At 42.6% G+C, this 15,991-nt stretch overlaps 1 protein-coding gene across 1 annotated transcript in view; it reads right to left on the reverse strand.

The window, feature by feature from the left end:
• PTPN13 (protein tyrosine phosphatase non-receptor type 13) overlaps positions 1-15,899 on the reverse strand; it is a 1,949,788-nt gene extending 1,933,889 nt beyond the window's left edge. Inside the window, exon 1 of the mRNA XM_044079819.1 lies at positions 15,783-15,899. Coding sequence (XP_043935754.1) covers positions 15,783-15,897 — 115 coding nt within the window. The 5' untranslated portion in view covers positions 15,898-15,899. The remainder of the gene's footprint in view (positions 1-15,782) is intronic.
• Positions 15,900-15,991: the final 92 nt, after the last annotated feature.

Consider the following 15,991-nt stretch of genomic DNA (forward strand, 5'->3'; position numbering starts at 1 on the left):
TTTGGGCAAATTTATCCCTGACTTTAGTGAATTATCAGCAACTTTAAGAGAGCTGACATGCAAAAATATTGCATGGTCATGGTTAGAACAACATCAGAGAGCATTTGATAACCTCAAACAGCAAATTGCCAACCTGACTACATTAAGATACTATGATGTCCTCAACCCAGTAGTTCTTTCCCGTGATGATTCAGAGTTGGGTCTGGGTGCAGTTATTCTTCAAGCAGGCAGACCTGTTGCTTATGCATCTAGAACTCTTACCCAAACTAAGATGTAGTATGCTCAAACTGAGAAGGAACTTTTGGCAATTGTGTTCCCATGTTCAAAGTCCCATGATTAAATTTATGACTGAGCTATCCATATAGAAACTCACCATCAAAATCTAGTCACTATTTTAAAGAAGCCTATGCATTCCACTCCAGCAAAACTACAAAGAATGATACTCAAATTGCAAACGTATAATTTCAAAATGGTCTATACAAAAGGCAGCCTTCTTTATCTGGCTGATACCTTATCCAGATCACCCAGAAATACCACGGAACAGCTTGATGTGGAGAATTTTGACTTTGATGTCATGGAAGTGCGTAATTTTTCTACCACGAGACTTAAGGAGCTGAGAGATAATACAAAGACTGATCCAATTTTGCAAAAGCTCAACCACTTCAACAATGTAGGATGCCCATCAAAGCAATCTTGTGTACTGCCAGACGTACAACCTTACTTCCCATACAGAGACGAGATGCTGATGGAAGACAGTATTATTTTCAAAGGTCCAAAAGTTATTATTCCTACTTCCTTACGTGAACACATTCAGATTTTGCATCGTGGTCACCACCCAGGTTCTGATTCTATCAAAACAAGGGCGAGAGGACCACTATTTTGGCCTTTTCCATCAAAAAACATTGACAATGTGCTTTCTTCTTGTTCAGTGTGCAACAGTACTAAGCCACATTTGCAAAAAGAGCTACTTCAGCTAAGCCAAATTCCTGAACTACCTTGATCAACAGTAGCAACTGACATATTTGAGTGGAACAGTCAACATTACTTAGAGTTGGTAAACTCTTATTCAAACTGGTTTGAGATCAATTTGCTACCTAACCTACCATCCAGTGCTGTTATTACTAAGATGAAACACCATTTCTCAACAAATGGTAGTCCACACAAAATTATTTCTCACAATGGTTCTCAGTTTACCAGTCAACTGTTACAGAGATTTATAAAAGTGTGGGACTTTATCCATGATACTAGTAGTCCTGAATACCCACAGTCAAACGGCCTTGCTCAACATGCAGTACAGAGTGCAAAGCAATTACAAGAGAGGTCAAAGCATGACAATACCGACATCTTCTTGAATTTACTTAATCTCAGAAATATACCCCGTGACAAACTACTTGGCTCGCCTGCTCAGAGACTTCTATCTAGGCAAACCATAACAACCTTGCCTATCAGCTCTAGTTTGTTGGTGCCTAATGCTAAAAAAATAGAGCAATCAAAGCCCAAATTTTTAAGAAGTGTTCTTCTCATAAGTCCAACTAAGACAAAAGGAGCAGATTCCTTCATCCGTTAAAAGAAGGAGAGACGGTAAGGATGCAAACGGCAAAAGGCTTTGATTGAATTGGTCAAGTAAGAGGTACATGTACCGAGCCAAGATCCTACTTAGTGGAATCTGAGGGTATAGAATACAGGAGAAACCACAGACATCATCTTCCTGCATCAGAAATGATATTGCAGCATCATACCTCTGATACAGACTCTAGATCTCAGAGCAACCCTGACAATGTTCATACCGAATAACATGTCGCAGTATCCATTCCCGTTCCTGATGATGTCTCAGTTGTCCCCAAAGTTGAACATTCCTTGAAGACAGTCCCCATTGCTAGATCCAATTCTGACTTTTACGTTACACAATCAGGTCATATTTCCAGACCCAGTGTAAAATACACAGAATCATGGACATGACTGTTTTATATGCGTCCAATTTTGTATGATTGCATGTCAGGTCATTAGTTCTGTATAACTGCATGTCAAAAGATAATTTCTGTAAACTGCATGTCATTGAATATTGTCATTTCATACACGTATTATTTCTCAAAGAAAGAGGCTGTAGATCAGACTATATGTATGTACCTTTAAGAAGCATTTCCAGATATAGCATGTGCATATAAACAGTGAGCACATGCAGGCAGCAGTGCCACTTTGAGAGAACAGCCAGAGTGTTAACATGAATGAGTGTGGTAGTCAGTTTACAAGTTTATTTAAGTTTAAGTTACAAAGCCTCATTCCTGATGTGTTTGTGTGTAATACAGCTGCTTGAACTGAACCCACAAATGTTGATCTGTTTTATAATGACCAGACAAGTGACACTGTACAAGGGTATATTACCCTAATTAAGGTAGTGTACAAGGGTATAATAAACTTGTTTGTCCTATATATGCCTTAAGCTATCAGTTGTGCTAAATAAAATTATTTTCTAACTACTATTCCTACATGAAGGTCAAATGAGAGGGCATTATGAACCCCGTTTTCCAGATCCATAACTACACTTTCATTTTATAAACAAATATTGGCTGTGCTGCATTTTGAAAGACAAAGCAGGTTCCCAAAAGAGATAACCCAGCACTTTTTTGCATTTAATTTTAGCCCTTTTTCAGTGCAGTACTTGCTCACATGGGTAAGTTCTTGATGTAATGAGATGGTGTCAGTGAGGTATTTGTCAATAACTCCCAGTCTTTAATCAACTGAAAACTTAAGTTAACCGACTTCTAGTCTGGAGCAGAGAAACAGATACTAAAACAGAGGGTCCCTGTACTGAGCCTTGGGTGACACCACTATTTATTTTCAGTTACAGAGGAGGTGCCTATCTCTCTGACAATGTGGGTTCTGTTTTTTTAGCCAGTTTGACACCCACCTTGGAATACAAAAAGGATTACTCTTTAAGACACTAACAATGCCAGAGTACAGAGTAGTGTCAAATGCTTTAGCCAGATCCAGATAACCCATCTGGAAAGGATAACCACCGTCTATAGCTGGAGTGACTTTCTTTAAGACGTGGACAAAGCAGGATCTTCCATTGACAATGCTAAACTGGTGTGGGTCCAGCCTAATAAGATTTCTGATACTGTATGTAATGATGGAAGTCGTAATGGGACCATAGCTTTGTAAATCAGGATAGTCAGGCTAATGGACCTATATCTCCTGCGATCAGTGGCGTAAATCAGGATAGTCAGGCTAATGGACCTATATCTCCTGCGATCAGTGGCAGGGCTACCCTTATGTAGGGTCATCACTACTGCAGTTCGCTACACATCAAAAAGATACTCTGTATGAAGGCTTATATTAAAGAGTTTAAGGAAGGGTTCAACAAGGGTAAATTAAAAGGCACCAAAGCAAGTTGTCCAGCCCCATGGAAGTAGCATTTTTCATTTTACAAAGTATCTTCAGCACAAGCTCCTTTGTGATGTCAGAAAGTGCAAGAGCTATAGAAATGGACATGGAAAGAATAACTGTCTCTAGGGTAGTTTGCATTAAATTTGTCTGCCAGTGTATTTGCTATGTCAGTTGGGTCAGGGTAGGTGATGCCACTACAGGCTATTTCCAAACATTGAAGGGTATTGTTTCTAAGTTTTCTGATATTGCTATAGAAGGACTTACAATTATCCCTTGTTAGAGAGGCTAATTTAAGTTCAAGATTTGTTTTGCTTACCTTAACAGCAGACTTTAGCTTCTTGGTGATCCGGTGATAGTTTTTCTGTGATCTTTGACATGAGAAGTTTTAGATCTACTGAATGATTTAAGAAGTTTTTTTTTTTACAGCATTTGTTTATATTCATGGACTACCAGCATAGTTTACTCTCAAGCTTTCCACTATATTTTGTTCTAATAGGGAAATTCATGTCTAGACACTTATTTATAAGGACACAGAACTCATTGGTACAGATAGCAGCTGTCTCATAGTTGGGACTAGTAATTTTGTAAGTAAAATTTGATCATTTTTAATAAGGGTCAACTGTCTGAAGTTATTAAATTCAAAGTTATTGGCTGCAGGGGTTTTAATGACTTTGAGGGTTAGAAGTTCGTTGTCAAAGTTAACCAGGAATGGAAAAATTAGAAGGGTGGAATACATAAAGCTATGTTAGTTAGAACCAGGTCTAGAAAATAGACTTCAGGCTGGGTTGGTATACTACCTATTCCAGTGTGTTTTTGTTTATTAGATCTACAAAACCGCTGGACTTACCCAAACAATAAGGAACATGTGTTCCAATTAACTGAAAGGTATTTAAACTTATCCATTAAATGAGAATGTTTAGTAACAGGCAGTTACTTGAGTACTTTTAGGACTCTACTGTGGCCATCTGGGACACAGAGGATGTCCTATAGGAGGCTGTAAGTTGGTAATTTGTTTTCTTAGGGTAAATTGGACTTAGGACAGCTTGCCAAGTTTTGTCGGTGTCTAGGTATTTGTCTAGATTTGATACTGTCATTGACAAATATAAACACACCACCTCAATTACTCTCAAGTCTGAAGGTATGATAAGCACAGAACACAGATATAGAGGGAGTACTACTTTTCCCCTCAAACCAAGTTTCAATTACCATACTGACATGGACAGGAGAATTTCAAGGCCAGGAAAATTATATTAGAAAACAGGGTGCAGAATCTGGCTCTACTGCTGTGCCAGCAGGGTAGGGGGTCTGAGGCAGGTGCTATGGAGCCAGCAGTGACACACTGCGCAATAGGGGGTACCAGTGTTGGCGTGGCCAGTCTGGAGCAATCAGTATCATCCTTGGTTTGTCCTGTTTGATCTTTAGTAGTACTTTGGAGAGGAGAGGCAGAGGAGGAAAGGCATAAACTGATAGATTTTTCCAGCTGAAGGACAGAGCATCCGCTTTCCAAGCTTGTTTGTGGGGAGTCCTTGTGCAGAATTTATCTAATTGGTAGCTCTGGGGGGAGGCAAACAGGTCTACATCTGGGCTCCCCCATTTATCAACATGTTGAAAGTCTTTGGTTCCAGTTTCCACTCGTGTGGGTTCAGGAGATTTTTGCTTAGTTCATCTGCCAGTGTATTTAGTTTTCCTGGCAGGAATTGAGCCTGTAGATGCACTTGGTAGCTCACGGCTGTGTTCCCCATTGCCATGTCTAGTCTGCAGAGGGAGTATGAATGGGTACCCCCCTGCTTGTTTATGTACCACATAACAGTGGTCTTGTCCGTCTTTACCATTAATTGTCCTGGAAGAATGTGGTCCTTGAAGGTTCATTGGTTCATACTAGGCTATCTGCCCTAGGGCATTTATAAGCCTAGCCAGAGTGTGTTTGGCTTTCGCCACCCAATTTAAATTAATTTGCTATGCCCTTTTTCGAGGTTAGTATACTGTGCCTCTGTCTAACAGTGACACAGAAGTGATACCCGGGGTAAACCTACGATCTCCCATTCACTCATCAAGATTTCTCTTGAAGAGAGTCAATGAGGGACTCTGCCTAACCTGGACTGGGATTTTATTCCAGAGTGAAGGGAGCCTCTGGGCTATGAATCTGTCCCTCCAGCATGTCCTATTTATTTCAGTGCTGAGGTTCAAGTCTCTCGAGCGCGTAGCTCGATGGGATTTGGATTTTCTGAGGTGCAGCATGTCCATTAATTCCGGGTTGGAAATGGCTTTATACGTCAGGCACAGATCGCCTCTGAGCAGGCGGTATGCCACTGAGTAGAGCTGGAGTTTCTTTAACCGGGCAGCATATGGCATCTGTTTGATCCCTTTGATCCTCTTGGTGAGGTACTTTTGGGGTCCTTCCAGTTGCTGCAGGTGTCTGGTAAGGTACATCCCAAAAGGGGTATTGTACTCAATTATGGGCCTGATGAGGGATGAGTAAAGAGGCACGATGACCTCCCCTGATCTAGATGTGAATCCCTTCATGATTAGGTGGGCTATATAAAATGTTTTTCTAACCACTTTGGCCACGTGGTTGTCAAATGAGAGATTGCTATCAACTTGGGTCCCCAGGTCCCTAATTACTTCTTCTGTACTTAATGGATTACCACCTATGTGGTAATTTGTGGGCACTTTGTTTTTGCCAAAGGGGATGACTATACACTTTTTGGCGTTTAGCTTGAGGCCATGGCTCTGGTACCAGTTGTCTGTTTCTATGAGGCCCTTTTGGTGGATGCTTGTGTCGGCTGGAGAGTCGATTATGGCACCCAGTTTGCAGTCATCTGCGAACTTGGTCAGCCACAGTCCTTCTGTGCTGGCCTGTACCTCCGAGAAATATATACCAAACAAGAGAGGTCCCAGGACTGAGCCTTGTGGGACGGCACTTGTAACTGGTTTGGAGTCTGACATGGCTCCAGCAATTCCAACCATGTGGGTTCTGTCCTTGAGCCAGTTTGCAACCCATCTAGTGACATAGGGGTTTATATTTAAGCTGGTGAGCTTATCTATAATGCCTGAGTGGGGTATTGTATAGAAGGCTTTTGCGAGGTCCATGTAGGCTGTGTGGACCACTATCCCCTCGTCAATGGCCTTGGTTACTGTTTCAAAGAAATCGACCAGGTTTAAGAGGCAGGATCTGCCCTTAACAAAGCTGAACTGGGTAGGATCCAGTGTCTGTAGGTCCCCAATATCTTTATTTATGAGGTCCATGATGATCCTTTCCATAGCTTTGCAGACCAAGCTAGTCAGGCTTATGGGGCGATAGTTTCCAGGATCCGTTGAGGCACCACCTTTATGGAGAGGGACCACTGTTGCTGTACGCCACTCTTTGGGTACATATCCTGTAGTAAGGCTGAGACTGAACAGTAGTTTTATGTTTGGGTTTAGCTCTTCTTGGAGTTCATGTAGGACTCAGCCGGGACACTGTCTGGTCCCATTGATGCTGTGTTTTTGCTTTGGAGAGGCGGCTCTTACCTGAGCATCTGAGATGTCAGGGGGCAGCACTCTGCTGGGATAGATATTTGCCCTTTGGTGGGGAGGGAGAAGTTTGTGCTGAAACTGTCAGCTAGGATGTTGGCAATGTCTGTGGGTTCGATGTATTTTTTGTCATTCTGGACTAATTCTGAGCATATCTGGGAATTCCCTCCCAGGTTCCTAACATAACTAAAGAAAGCCTTGTGATTATGCTTAGTGTCCTGTGCAATTTTTCTATCGAAGCTGGCCTTAGACGATTTTATGAGTGCCCATAGTTTTTTGCTAATACTGATCAGAGATGCCTTCCCTTTTTGGGATTTTGCTCTATCATGTAGTAGCTTCCTCCTTCTATTGTATACTTTGTTTATGGCTGGGGTCCACCAAACAGGACGTCTGCCTTTGGAGGATTGGGTCTTGGTTTTATTTGGGATTGCATGATCCATGCATTCCTGAAGGTGTTCATAGAATGCGTTTATAAAGGATTCTGCGGTCTGGGCCGTATTTTCCACAGGCTCGGGGGCTTTGAAGGATTCCACCTCGGTTTTGAGGAGTGTGAAATTTGCTTTAGAGAAGTTTTTCACTGTGGTTTTCTGGGCAGGGGGTGGGGACGGGATGTGAATATCCAGTGAGATTAGTTTATGGTCTGATCTTACCAGTGAGGGATACACTTCTGGTCTGGAGCATAGAGTCCCTATGTTGGTGATGATCAGGTCCAGTATGTTTTCCCCTCTTGTGGGAGTGGTAACAAATTGTTCCATAGCATTTGAGTTTATAAATTCTAGGAACCTTTGGGCTACGGTGTTGGAGCTAGAGTAATGCTCCCAGTCTATGTTTGGGTAGTTGAAGTCGCCCAATATAATGGTGTTTGGAGAGACCTTCATATTTCCCAGTGTTCTCAGGAAGGCCGAGTGGGGTTCCTGGGTTTGGGAGGGTGGTCTGTAGCAGGCTATAAACTGGAAGGCAGTTTTACCCACTGTTAGTTGCACATGGATAGTCTCTGATGCTTCGTGCTGTGCCACCAACCTGGAGGTGTGGGTATCTTTGACGAATATTGATACTCCCCCTCCTTTTGTGGTTCGGCTCAAGTTTTGGGGCCGAAAAGCATGGTTTGAGGTATAACTTGGTAGTGCTGGGGTGCTCTCGGGAGTCTTGAACCAGGTTTCTGTTACTGCACAGATAACGATGTTTTCCATGCTAAGGAGAGTTTCGAGTGCGTGCATCTTGAGGTTTAGACTTCTGGCGTTGAGTAGCATTACTCTTAGTTTCTTATCCCTTGTGATACCTATGGAGGTGGGTTTGCCTTTTGAGCCTTGCCCAAAAAAGGCACTATGGGGGAAGCAAGGCTGTCAGAGCATTTTGTACAGCTAACATTTCTTTATGATTGATATGCAGGTACATTTGACTTGGGTTCCATTTGCCCTGAATGCACTTCCCTGCCAGGTGAGCCCCCCATGCATAGTCTGATGCATCTGTTGTTAGGGTTTGGGCGGCAGGGGGTAGAGTGAATGGCAGTCCCTTGTTTTGGTGGCAAGCCTTTACCCACCAGATGAACTCTAACTGTAGACAAGGTATGATTGGAATCATTGCTTCTAGATCCTGAGAATGTTGACACCATAGGCTTTTTAGATACCATTGTAGTTTCCTTATATGCAGTCTTGCATATGGAATTAGTGGAATGCAGGAGGCCATGAACCCAAGGCTTGCAGTATTTGCCTTGCAGATAGCAGGGTTTTTGTGGCCATTAGTTTGAAGTAAGTTCTCATATGAATTTGTTTCTCTGGCATGAGGAAAGCCATCTGGGAAATTGTGTTCAAGCTTGCTCCTAGGAATATAATTTGTTGACAGGGTACAAGATGCGATTTATTTTCGTTTATGGTGTACCCCAGACAAGTTAGCACTTTTTGTACAAAGTATGTCCTGGCTTTCTGCCTGAATTAGAAAATCATCCAGGTATATTTGAATATTTCTTTGCCTGCAAAATGCAATGACTGGAGCTAGGCACTTTGTGAATACCCTGGGTGCAGTAGATAAGCCAAAGGGCAGTGCAGAGAAATGATAGTGCATGTAATCTGCTTTGAAGTGTAGGTATCTTCTGCAAGATTCCCTGATTGGGATGTGCAGGTAGGCTTCCTTTAAATCCAATGTTGCCAACCAGGCATTCTTGCCTAGCATAGGAAGCAACTGGTGAAGAGTTAGCATCATGAATTTTGGAATCACCAAAAAAGTGTTTAGAATAGAAAGGCCCAGGATAGGACGCCATGAGTTGTCTTTTCTGGGTACCAGGAAAAGTCTTGAGTGGAAACTTTGTCCCTTTTCCTCTTCTAGTTAGGGTTGCCACCTTTCATCATGGCTAAAACCGGAGTAAAGCCACACTGCCTGCATCACCAGTAATCCCGCCTGTCCCACCCCCTCTCCCGCCCATATTCCGCCCATTTTGTGATGTCACGATGACACCACCAAGCACAGAACGCCCTCTTTTTCCATTTCTGCTACCTGCTTTCGGCTGATTTACTATGCTTTTCTGTAAAAAAAGCATAGCAAATCAACCGATTTACAAACTCCGATATTCTGTTTCCTTTTTGAAACAGAATACCGGAGTTTGCGCAGTGTTTTCCGGACTACCGGAAAATCAGTTTGATTTCCGAATAGTCCGGAAAAAAAATGGAGAAGTGGCAACCCTACTTCTGGTACAGTCTGAACAGCCTTTATGCTTAAGAGAGAGAGTATTTGCTTTTGCGTTTCTGCCCACTGATTTGGAGGTAGATCTGGCCAACCGTTTGGGGTTGGTAATGTGTGGAAGTGAAATCTGTATCCTTGGGAAACTATATTTAAAACCTAATTGTCCTGGGTAATGAGTTCCAAGTTTTTGGCCTGCAGAGCAATCTTTCCCCCTAAAAGAGCAGTCAGTTGAGAAGTGCTTGGAAGTTTTAAAGTTAAGTCATTCAGACAGCTTACCATAGGGGGTCTTACTACTCCCCGATTTGGAAGTGGGAGCTCCCCACTGCTTAGTCTTGTGAGTACCCTGGGACTGAAGCCTGGGTGTTCTGCTGGTTCTGGGTTTGGACTGAGAAGGCCTGGAAGAGGCAGGAAAGGACCAATTCTTAGAGGGCCAATGCCTACTAAATCTTGGAGGCTGTACTTGTAGGAAATCTTTAACAGTTTGCATATATTTAGCTTTTTCCTCCATCTTTTTAAAAACTTCTTCTGCTTTGTTGCCAAACAGGTGGTCCTAATTTAAGGGCGCATCCAGCAATTTAGCTTTAACATGATCTGGCACAGATTGCTCCTTAAGCCAAGCATGTCTCCTAAGTACAGACCCAGTGACAGCAGCCCTGCAAGATGCCTCTAGTGAATCAAAACCACATTGCAAAGTATGTTTTCCAACCTGTTCAGCAGAAGGCATTAAATCCTGTAAATCCTCATTTTCAGCACAGTCAGGAATCAACATATTTTTCTGTTTAACCAATCCAATAATATGCTGCTGATACGTTAACATATGAAACTGGCAGCTTAAGGCCCTAATGGCCAAGGTTGTTGAAGTGTATACCTTCTTACCCCATCTATCCAGCGCCCTGGAGTCTCTATCAGAAGGGGTAGGATTTTTGGCAGTAGTAGCCTTAATGCCCTTGGGTCCCTGTGAAATGGTCTCAGGATCCGCAGTAGGATTTTTAAAAAGGAACTTGTGAGAGTCAGGAAACCTGTAATATCTATCAGGTTTTCTGGGAGCAGGAGGTAAAGAGTCAGGGGCCAAGCTAGATTCAAAAAAGTCATCATCAACAATGTCTAGTACAGGAGGGTAGCTAAAGGCTTGTGTTGGGGCAGAAGTAAGACATCCCTAAGCCTCTTTTTAGAATCAGAGTAATCCTGGCTTTCCCAGCAAAAATGCTCCCTAAGAGTTTGCAAGGTTTCACCAAAAGAGAAATCCTCTGGGGGGAGGGGGAGCAGAGGGAATAGAGTCCTCTGCACCAGAATCCTCACAGGTAGATAAGGGTAAATCCTGGTCATCAGAGGAAACAGAAATTTCAGAATCCTGGTCAGAAGTATCATAAGCAAATTCAGTCCTAGGTCTCTTAAAAGGGGAAGGTTGGCTTCCCCTGATTAAAGTAATAAGGTCTTCAGCCATTCTTATCATTTATTTTTTAGGCATAGAGACCTGACCATGCAGTCTGGGCGTCAGTTTTCTAGGCATCGTTTGAGTTTTAGGCCTTGAAGAAGAAGATGGCGTTGGTTTAATATGCAAGTCAGTAGGCCTGAATACACCCTCAGAAGCCAGTGCCCGCACAGCGGCTCTGGACCCATCCAAGGTACAGACATCCGCAGGTTCAGCACTTGAAGCATCGCAGTAGAGGCCTGTGAATCTGAAGTAGCGGGTATCAGGAGCTGTGAAAGCACCTCACTGAGCACCGGCGAACTGGCGACTGGCTTACGAGAAGTGTCATCAGCAGCTTTGGACCTAGGCAGCATATCTCTGTCCTTATTTTTGCATTTTTTCGGAATGTCGGTAGTCAGATGGCTTACTGAAAACATATCTGGATAATTGAACTGAGTACCAAAATATTTAGAAGCGTAAATATACAGACAACGAATAGTTCATTGCTTAAATAAGGCACAAAACTGACAGCGAGGTACGTCGTGGTCAGGGCCTAGGCAAGGAATACAGTACGAATTAAAATCTTTATGAGGTATTTGCTTTCCACAAGAAATACAATTATTGACTTTTACTGACATCAGTTTAGAGCAAGAAAAAGTTTCCCCAGTGGGGTATTTAGCTTTAGTTGAAGACTTCGGTTCTGAAACTCGAAAACAAAAATTTCAGGAGTCGGCCGACTGGCACTTGCAAACTGCTTCTGCTTCGGGCACCACACAGCAACAAAGACTGATGTAATGGCATCAGCTGCATGCTTTATGCCCCTGACTACCTGACGTCACAGAAGATGAGACAGCAACCAACGCAGGACCCAAGACTTTGATAATTAGGCCAACTGAGGGCTACTGCAAGCAGATAACCCAAATGTGATGACTGTAACAGTGAAACACGAAGAACATCCACAGTACAAGGTGTGTTTAGTTGCTTGACTTGCAGAATGCATTAACTATTATAAATCTTTAGATTCTGCCCAAGCAGGAAAGGAAGACATTTTTTGTTTAAGGAGTTCCAAGGTATGTTGCTGAAATTTATGGAACTGACAATTTAGTGTCCTGATAGCAAGAGTAGCTGAGGTGTATACTGTCTTACCGCATCTGTGCATCACTCAGGAATCCCTGTCTGAGTGGGTGGGATTCTTAGTAGAGGTTGATTTAATTCCTTTTGGCCCTTGAGAAATGACCTCAGGGTCAGCTGTAGGATTTTTAAAAAGACATTTGTGTGAGTCAGGGACTCTATAGTACCTGTCTGGTTTCCTGGAAGCAGGAGGAAGGGCATCAGGAGTCAAGCTGGATTCGAGGAAAGCATCATCCACAACATCCAGGACTGGGGGAATGGCCAAAGGTCTGTGTTGTGGAAGATCTAGGAATTCCCTGAGTCTCTTTTTAGACTGAGGGTAGTCTGAACTCTCCCACTGGAAATGCTCCCTTAAGGTATGCAGGGTTTCCCCAAAGGAAAAATCCTCTGGGGTAGAGGCTGAAGGAATGGAATCCTCTGCATCAGAATCCTCATAAGTGGAGACGGGTTGCATGTCTTCATATTCAGACGCATCAGATTCATCTGACTCTTGTTCAGACAAAACTACAGGGGACAGACCTCTATTCCTTTTGCAGGGGGTAGCTAGGCTTCCCCTGATCAGCATGATAAGGTCTTCTGCAACTTTAAGCATTTGAAACTGAGGCAAGGTAGTGGGCGCCTGAGAGTGGGTCGTCAGTTTTTCAGGTGTGGTTCGTACCCTGGGCCTAAGAAACTCAGTTTTAGAAAGAACAGTAGTCGCAAAAGAAGACGTCGGTTTGTGTTGAGATTCGGTAGTGCGAAGGACTTCCTTGGAAGCCAGTGCCGGCTCAGTGGCTCCGGATCCATCCAAGGTTGAGACGACCACAGGATCCATAGTCAAAGAAGAGTTTTGCGACGTACTGGACTCCAAAAGGGTCTTGGTAGTGGCCTGTGAATCAACAGAAGCGGGCATCAGAGGCTGTAAAAGCACCTCACTGAAGAACGAGAACTGACGACTAGCTTAACGGAAGCGTCACTGGTAGGTTTGGACCTGTGCAGTCTGTCTCTGTCTTTATCTTTACATTTTTTCAGAAGATCTGCTGTCGGACACCTTACCGAAGCTATATCGGAATTAGAGGACTGTAAGCAAAAATATCTGGCTACAATAAGGGCCTGATGATGGATGGTTCTGGTGTTGAACAAAGCACAGAAGCAACAGCGAGGGACGTCGTGGTCTCGGCCTAAACAAGTGGTGCAGTAAGAGTGGAAGTCTCGGTGTGGTATTTGTTTTCCACAGGTGAGACAATTATTAACTTTTTCTGACATTGGTTAGTGCAAAAAAAAAGGATCCCCAATGGGGTACTTAACTTTAGAAGACTTCAACTTCAATTCGGTAGATGAAAACTCAAGTAGCGGCTGACCGGCACTCGTGCGAACTGCTTCTGCTTCGGGCTCCACAGCAAGAAAGACTGATGTAATGGCATCGGCTGCCTTACTACTGATGACCTGAAATCAGTCCTCAAGCGACAGCAACCAATGCAGAAATACTAAGTCTCTGGTATTCGGGCTGGCCGAGGGCTACCCTGGCAAGGATAACCCAAATGTGATGACTGCAACAGTGAAACACGAAGAACATCTTCCCACAGGGATCAAATTTGTGCAGCGGGACAAGCCCCCCCAGTCCCTCCAAAACAAATTATAAATACTAACTGTGTGATCACATAGCAGCAGAGAGAGTAGCAACTCCCCAGAACAGTGCACAGCAATCTCACAAAACATTGTACTCCTGATATGTAGGTATAGTGCAATCAAACTATATTCTGAACTAAATTCATCTCGTAGTGATGAGATAGTTGGAAACTCATAAGCTGGCATCAGTGGCATGTAGGCTAGCAGCACAGGCATGTATGTGGTTCACATCACTTAAAGGAAACAAAGTTGGGAATGGGACACTGATGCAGCAATGCAACAATCTCAGTAAAATGTATGGCCTCATTGTACAGTCAAGATGGATAGTCAAGATGGATTTAAATCAGTTATAAGTTAGAAGTAACTCAGGAAAAGAACTATGCAGAGATGAGGTTTGGGATAACAACATTATACCACAATGTACTTCAGGACTAGGTTTACATTTCATGCGCAATCTGTGAGTGCATCGACTAATAGTATTAACTCTTCCAGAAGGTGAACAGCATATGACAAGTATATCAGACTGCCATCATTAAAGCGATTACTTTGCATTTCAAGCAAAGATTTTCAAAAATGTGAATATGTGGTTATTCCAATGTTTTGCAGGCAGCTAGCAAAACCTTCAAAACCTATTAAGCAAAGAATTTATTAATGAACAATGATAAGGCACTAGTGCACTGCTGGGAACATAAGGCAATAGGCAGCTCCAGTGGTCATGCTATAAAAATAATGTTAGAAAGACTCTTGAACCTGACACACTAGTGTCTCAAGTTGGAGGACACAGTATTATACAGCTCCCAATAAAGGATTAAAGCTGGTAGCTTTAGAAACCAAGAAAACAGTTATGCAACAATGATCATCAGTTGAACTACTGCAGCCAACCTTTCTGCAATGAAGGATGCAAGGGAAAAAAAGTTCATAAATATAGGACAAAAGATAAAAATGCATATAGTCCATGGTTGGTTTATGAGAGCAGTGCTGCCGATGTTAAAAGTTTTTGTTTAACTCTACAGCAATGGGTATATAGTGGCCTAAAGTTTCCAGTAAGAATAGAGCATAAAGTAAAATGAACTGCGGTGGTGGTGCTGCGGTAGCGTTGTCGCCTCATAGCAAGACGTTGTCCCGTTCGATTCTCAGCTAGAGCTTCTTCTGTGTGGAGGCATACGTGAATGGGGCGTGCCTTCGTTGAAGGTTGTGTGTCAGGGCAGGTAACCCGGTACGTACAAATCCACTACCAATCATTAGCGGCCCGGAGTTCCGCTGTGGCGACCCTTAACCGGGAAAAGCTGAAAGACACAAACAAAAACAATCAAAACTGGGGTGCTGAGGGAGTGTTCATGTAATATAATAATGGGTGTAGATGCTGGTAGGGGCAGTTAAGTAGACTTATGAGTATACCTGGAAGGCAACTCTACAGCTAAAGCATTAATGCTGGCAGAAGGGTCAGGTTTGATTGCGTCATTCAGATCTCATACTGTCTGTGTAAAGTTCCATGTATTGTGGTTGCTCAAGGGGATGAGAAGTCAGCCCTCTGTATTCTGTACCTTTCACAGAATGGCAGTAGGCAAGGGTATGGTAAATCTACCTGGCTAAAGAGCTCATATATCAAAAGGTATGCTTCTAAGTCTGAATCTGAAATAACTATATATATATATATATATATATATATATATATATATATATATATATATATATATATATATATATATATATATATGTAAATATATATATGTAAATATACATACATAAATAACTATAATTTGACTTAATAAATCTGTGACTGAAGTTACTAAAACCTTACTTCCTCTAATATTATGTTTGCTGTTATTCAAATATTTGATTCTGGAGGAAGAAGTTAAAAGAAGCTTAGCCATTTAATGAGGAAACAAAATTCATTTCTTCTGAAATGTTTGCTGAAGGATCTTCAGGGATTTTCAGAAGGACTTGCACAGGTATAATTATATTCCATCAGAGTCACTTGAATCTGACTCAGGGCGTTTGTGATGCACTAGTTTAACACGTTTAAGTGCAATAACTTGACAGGTTTAAATATTACCTTTCCTAAACAGTTCCTGAAGGCTTTCGGCACTCTGATTCAGTACAGCCCACACTTCATCTTCCTGCAGTGGTCCTCCACGGACCGACAGAGCCTCAGCCAAAGATACATTCATCTCACCTGCAAATAATACAAAAAAAGTGAACAGAATGCTAAAACAGTGTTTCAATATTTCCTGGCTTTCCACAATCTGCAGTACGCCCCAGCAC

Source organism: Protopterus annectens, chromosome 8.part0 (genome assembly GCF_019279795.1).
Source record: "Protopterus annectens isolate FY-2018-M chromosome 8.part0, PAN1.0, whole genome shotgun sequence".
In the NCBI taxonomy this organism is placed as follows: Eukaryota; Metazoa; Chordata; order Ceratodontiformes; family Protopteridae; genus Protopterus; species Protopterus annectens.